General features: G+C 39.9%; 1 protein-coding gene across 1 annotated transcript; it reads right to left on the bottom strand.

Annotated features, from left to right (window-relative positions):
- Positions 1-3,082: 3,082 nt before the first annotated feature.
- On the bottom strand, positions 3,083-5,953 carry hoxa11b (homeobox A11b). Its single transcript, XM_008432499.2, has 2 exons — positions 4,221-5,953; positions 3,083-3,441 (listed from the first exon to the last, which is right to left on the bottom strand). The coding sequence occupies exons 1-2, from the start codon at positions 4,945-4,947 to the stop codon at positions 3,209-3,211; spliced, it is 960 nt and encodes a 319-aa protein (XP_008430721.1). The 5' UTR covers positions 4,948-5,953; the 3' UTR covers positions 3,083-3,208.
- Positions 5,954-6,782: the final 829 nt, after the last annotated feature.

A 6,782-nucleotide genomic window follows, 5' to 3' on the forward strand; every position in this document is an offset into this window, starting at 1 on the left:
TCTATCTATCTATCTATCTATCTATCTATCTATCTATCTATCTATCTATCTATCTATCTATCTATCTATCTATCTATCTATCTATCTATCTATATGAATTTCATAATTGATTAATTTACTTTGTACTGAAAGGTTACAAAGGCTTCTTCTTAGGATAATTAATTAATAATAAAATAAGGAAATTACGTTAAGTAGAAAAAAAATTTGTATTCCACGTTGATTTGTATGTTCAGAATGGTTTTTTTTTAAGTTTTTTTTAGCATAATTCCACTTTAAACATCTGTCACGGATCAATTCACGTGATGCTCACCTCGGCTGTTACACACACAACCAGTAAACATTGACCGTTTTCCTGGATTGTTTCAGTTGAAGAAGAAAAAACAAAAAAACAAAAGGCCCACACACACACACCACACACACACACACACACACACACACACACACACACACACACACACACACACACACACACACACCTCCTTTAGAGAAAACCCATTCACAGCTGAATTGTTGTTTAAAACACAGGCCTGCAGATTTAGTGCGAGCCAGAAACGTTTCTGAAGATGGGCTTTGCCCTGAAATACTCCACCGCGGTCACGTCTATCTCCCCCCTTAAAGTCTGGAGCCGTAAAGTCTAGAAATAAGAGCCCCCGGTTTTATATGGCGTCAGACCTGCTCCAGTCAAACAGCGAAGAAGAAAATATCCATTAACCCCCCCGGCGGATTATTTCCTGTCATGTTTCAGTATGCTCTTTTTATTATCATTGAATCACTTCTCTCATAAAACATACTGTATAGGCAAAGTTTTATTTTATTTTATTATTTTATTTATTTTGTTGTTGTAAAGGGGCAGTTAGAGACTGTACAAAAATACCATCTTGGTGTCTGAATGCACGCACACGTAACGGCTTCAAAGTGACCAAGAAGTGTCAAAAATAAAAATAAAAAATATATATATTTAAATAAATTCTACATTTGAAGTAGAAAACCAGCTCCTCTTACAAATGTTATTTATGACCACAACTAAACATGCCTTAACATTACGTATGCTGCTCAAAAGTAAATGTTTCCGTTAGAAAATATCTGTTGGTTGTATTCCTGCAATGCCTCCATTAAATCATACTATTACATGAAACACAGCGCCTTCAGATTTGTGACTCTCACATGGACATGTTCTGGGATGGCTCTCTCTTAAATCACCTAGCAAAAGTCATCGTGTCGTAAAAACAAGCACATGATAATATTCCTTGGCCTACCTTCATTAAATCCTTTGGTGGCAACATACTCTACAGGCATCTGAGAGCTGCAGTCCCCAACTTCTTACGTATGAAATCTCAATTCACGGCAATGACATTGATCTGAGGCGCGCCCCCCAGTGGTAAGAGGCGGTCTCGACTCACGACAACAACAACAAAAAGCGTAGCATGAGCATTCCCACCATAGGTGGTGAGATGCTGCAACAAATGACTAAGGGAAGGTCCGCTAACACACGTTTCAATGCTTTTTCAGCCTCCTCCTGTAAAGTCCTAGTTAATAACCTTGGTCTCAGACGTTTTATGGCACTGCACTCCAAATGGTCCAGACGAATCCGCCCTTTTATGGCCAAGTTACTGGAGCAACTGGGAGGATGTGCAGCAATCAAAGTGGAATTCCTGGGAGCCCAACAGGATGCTCGGTGTAGGTGAAGCCCTCATCCAGGACCCTTATTAGCTTATGACAGGCCATTCGGGTTGTTTTCAGGGGCCCGGCGGTGGAAATAAAGCTGTCTGCATAGACCCACGTTTTACACATCTGGACTGAAATGAATTAATTTATTTATTAATTGTAAACGGGTTTCTCCCCAATAGTGTAGACAAATGAAGAAATATTTTAAAAATCATGGCAGTGGTTTTCATTTATTTACCGCCCTTTCTGTTCCTACTATGATCACTGGGTGCACGGTGTAAAGACACATTCATTCAGGACCTTTACTAGCTTATTCAAGTTGTTTTCAGGAGACTGGTGGTCTATACGAAGCTTTAGTTGTTGTCAATCACATGGTCGTCTCCCTGACGAAGTTTAAAAAGGCCGTCGTGCTCCACATCCAAAGTTGGTGGAGGCAAATATTGATAATGATGGATAAATCAATCTATTTTTGATTAACCTTTGTCAATATGTCCGAAAGAGTAAAACTGTCGTCTTCTCACATCTAAATTACACCATTTTAGCCACATATTTTTGCTCCAGCGCCGTTTATTGTGAGCATATTTAAAAACAAAAGGTGTGCATGTATCCGAATCAAAGTGATCTTAACAAGCATGCTATATCAAACATAAGCTTTTCCTCTTCCGCCCCTAGCAAATCAAGGGAGTCTTTTTTAACAGGTATCAGATAATAATTGCAGCGACTCCTGTTTCACTAACATCAGACCTATCATGACCGTGATACCATCCGCGAGCTGCGTGCTTGGGCATAAAAACAGATCAGATTATGTTTCACTTGGAGATATTGACCTAATTCATCAGTGGTTTGCCCTTTTGCAGGAAGCTGAAAAATTACCCACGTTTATGGCTCAGAATTTAAGGACATTTAAACACAATTAGATAAATAAAATAAAAAAAAGGAGAAGAAGAAGAAAAAAAAAACTCCGTCGAATGACCACTATCAACTTTATCATAATGAGGACTGTTATGACTCCAAAGCATATACAACGGTTTCTGGTTACGACGGGCGGAGGGCGGGGAGTGGGAACCATGACGGCCAAAGTTTTGTTTGAGAAACCCGAAAGTGCGTGCGTAATTTCCGTAAAGGGGAAAAATAAAATAAAATAAAATAAAATAAAATAAAATAAAATAAAATAAAATAAAATAAAATAAAATAAAAATAATTGAGACATTGCAAAAATATTTGTAGTCTTATTTCTATGGGGTAAAAAAGTTTTTTATTTTTTTTTAGAAAATTACAGTAATTTGGTTTCATTTTTCTGTGCCTACATAACCTTAATAATAATAATAATAATAATAATAATAATAATAATAATAATAATAATAATAATAATAATAATAATAATAATAATAATAATAATAATAATACAGAGCTCCGGATTATTTAAAGATATTTAAAGATTTTTAGATTTTCAAAACAATAAAGATAAAAACAAGTCCTTTGTCCTGATTTGGTGTGAGGGCGCTCGGCAGCAGTCTTTGTTTTGTTTTTGTTTGGGACTTTTTCAGAGCAGAGGGTTTGTGCTGTAGTACTGTAAACGGTCTCTGTTCAGTTTCTTCTCTTTCATCCTCCTGTTCTGAAACCAGATTTTAACCTGGCGGTCCGTCAGATTAAGCATCCGGGAGAGCTGCAGTCGCTTCTCCTTGTTGATGTAAACGCTGAAGAAGAACTCCCTCTCCAGCTCCCTGATCTGGTACTTTGTGTACGGGCACCTCTTTTTGCGTGTCCTCTGGCCACCTAGAACACAACAATAAGAAAAAATATATAGTCAAAACCATTGATTAGTCCAATGGCAATAACGTGAAATTATCGGGCTGCTTCTTTCGACATGACCACGGGTGACCATGGTGATCCTGCAGTACATGACTTTTGGAGTTCAAGTGTCTCCCCCTGTTCTCAGGCCTGCAGGAGCAACATGCGTAAATAAAGATTGCACCTGAGAGTCAAGCATCTTAGGCATATCGGGAGCTCAGAAACCATACTGAACACGCAAACTTATTTTTTTTTAAAACAATTAATCCAACTTAAAAATTGATTATAGACAACATAAACAAAGAGATCTATCGTGCATTTTAGTCATGAAGCTGTTGCAATTCAGGCTATCAGAAAAGCAATTTACCAAATTTATTTCAGCTCAGTGAAGATTATTTATACCGCGGCCACCCATAGCAAATTTTATATGGCGGCTTTTTTACATGACATGCACATCCCATTGACTTTCAGTTACACAAAACAATAAAATACACGTTTTTACAGGGAAATGAGCTGTAAAAGGCACATGTTTTGCGAGAAAAAAAATAGAAATCTTTCTCAAAAATCTTAAGTCAAACTTTACGCCAATGTCTTCTCGGCCAATTTTAATTCCAAGCACGTGATGTTGTAGTTTATAACATAGTTTTGTTACCGAGACCTCCATAAACCTTGCGTGCTTATAAAACTGCATATAAAAAGCTTTAAGAGCATGCAGCAGAGTTAGATTTTTTCTCTCTCTCTTCTTCTTCGTCCTCCTCACTCACTGCTGCCGCTCCTGCTCTGCTTCTCCTCGCTGTGGCCGGATGGTGACTCCGGGCTGCAGCTCTCCGCTGTGTCCGACCCCGGGTGAGCCTGAGCCGGGCTCGTTTTGCCGCCTCTGTCTGAGTCCGCTGCAGCCGGAGCGGCGCCGCCCGCCCCGCTCCCGTACGCCGTGTCAAAGAACTGATCGAACGCCTGCGGCAAGACGCCGTTCCTGCCGACGTTACCGCAGAATCCCGGGGTCGGGTTCGAGGAGCCGGAGTGTCCGCCTTTCACCAGGATCTCTGGCCCCCTGGAGGTGGGGGCTGCCCAGCCGTCCCGGTGCGCGACGTCCTCGGCGTAGCAGTGCGAGAGACTCCCCCTGGTGTGGTGCCATTTACTGGAAGCGTCAATGCCATAGTCTCTGAAAGCCACGTCTCTCACTGACGGAACCTGTGTGAGCGCTGAGGACTGGTACGAGTAAGTGACGGGGCAGGAGGACTGGTTCTGGGTTAAATAGTGAGGGAGACCCGAGAAGTCCGCTCCGGAGACGTAATAAGTGCAGCTTGGTAGATACATACTGGAACCAGGCATCCGTTCATCAAAATCCATATTCTGCTGCTGGGGTCGTTCTACGGCAATAATCCTCGCATTGTTCCTGCGCGACGCTGCGCTCCAGCCACTTTGAGACAGACTGCTGGAGCAGAAAGCCTTAGACGTACAAGCTGACGTGGGGGATCCATCTCCATCCATTCCTGAGGGCCAAAGCCATGTGACCACTGGCACAATATGACAAATAGCCTACGTCTCGACGTGTGTTGGCTATATGAGTCAAATAGTTTTTCAGCTGCAAAAAGCCGGCCTTCGCATATAGGAACGGGAAACCGCAGAGAGTTTTGGAGCATATTGGACTTGGTCTCGTGAATTCGCACGCGGATCTCCTGTCAGGGTTGCTTCTGTCTGATTTCCACGTAATCACGACACAATGGGCAGCTTCACGACAAGCTTTTTACGTTTTTGTTCAAAATCCCAGCCCTTACCTTCACCCTCACCTTCACCCCCGGCGTCTTTTTTAAATCTGAGCATCAAGGCGAAAATGTGACTAATGTGAGTCGCTCATGGGTAAAATATATCTGGAACAGACAGAGTGAATAGCGCCTCCGCCTATTTATAGACCAATCAAGCTGCGAAGAGTCACCGGAATTAGGCTGCATGTTCTAATGGTCAAAATGGCAGTGGATTGTACTGACAAGTTTATATCTACTTTGTTGCTTGCCGCAACAGTTCTTTCAGGACACCCAAAACTGCGTGACAAACTTCACGCAACAACTGCTGTCAGTGTTTGTCTTTTTATTCACCTTTAAAATGAACTATATCTGGAGTTTTCTGACCGTTGAAAAATTTCAACTCTAATGGAAAGTGTTTTTTTTTTTTTTTTATGTGAACGTCTGGAAAAACTGCATGACGATTATTTACACGGTCATGACAAAGCTTGAGCTTCATGTTCAATGCAGACGGTCATGAGCTATGAATAACAGGGGGTATTTGCAGAGAGGAGGCTGCCACGCTCTCTCTGTTCGCAACGCCCCGATGTAAACCCTTGGACACGGCCTATTTGCCCCAAACAAATCCATTTTTATTTGTCATCACGCGCAGAGCGGTAATAGGCGCATGCGTCACACATGGTCTCTTTGCGCATGCAGGGTTGCTTTTTGAGCACAAAAGTCTGTCAGATCTGTATAGGGGGGAAAAATTTAGGATAACTTCATTTTTGTGTGTGCTGCTAAACATTCGTCATTGTAATTTACAATATCTTGACATTTATGAGTAAAACCTAAAAAAGAAAAGAAACAAAAAGCTCTGATTGCCTTAAAGTTATAGTTTTCTGATACAACATGGACAGTATGCCTTACGCGAGCTGCGTTGGTTCCGTGCAGCTCGCGTAAGTTGAAATGAACAGTTCATTTCAACTTATTTGAAATGAACTGTTCAGGTTGCACCTATTATAGTTATCGAATTTGATAAATCTGTAAAATGAGACAGAAGATTTATGGTAGTAAAGTAAAGGCACAAAGCAACATTTAGAACCCTGTTTATTTATTTATTTATTTATTTATTTATTTATTTATTTATTTATTTATTTATTTATTTATTTAGATTTAATTACATTAAGTCAAATGTGCGTGCTAAATGAAAAAGGAGCAAAATCATGCCTTCTTATTAACCCAGTGTGATTATTAAAATAAGGGAAAAAGGGGACAAAAACTGTATTAAGGCTCTGACTTGCTGTCCCGGAGCTGCTAAAATGAGATTTTAAGACAGTTTGTTCTTTTACTAGTCATCGCTTTATTTCAGTTTAACTTTCCGAAAAGTTGTGCGCCTCTTTTGCTTTTATTCGGTCTTCGCCCCACTTATGAGAAGTAAATGGCAAGCGTTCCTGTCAGAAATATTTAAAAACAAATAAAATGCGCTTTAAACCCATTGATAAGTAAGTAAATTAAATTAAATTAAATTAAATTAAATTAAATTAAATTAAATTAAATTAAATTAAATTAAATTAAATTAAATTAAATTAAATTAAATTAAAT

The sequence above is a fragment of the Poecilia reticulata genome, linkage group LG16, assembly GCF_000633615.1.
Source record: "Poecilia reticulata strain Guanapo linkage group LG16, Guppy_female_1.0+MT, whole genome shotgun sequence".
Classification (NCBI taxonomy): domain Eukaryota; kingdom Metazoa; phylum Chordata; class Actinopteri; order Cyprinodontiformes; family Poeciliidae; genus Poecilia; species Poecilia reticulata.

Coding starts and splice junctions, on each gene's coding strand:
- hoxa11b (XM_008432499.2), bottom strand. CDS start 4,947: ATGGATGGAGATGGATCCCCCACGTCAGCTTGTACGTCTAAGGCTTTC. Junction 3,442..4,220: donor GCAGAGCAGGAGCGGCAGCA/GTGAGTGAGGAG, acceptor GTTGTGTTCTAG/GTGGCCAGAGGACACGCAAA.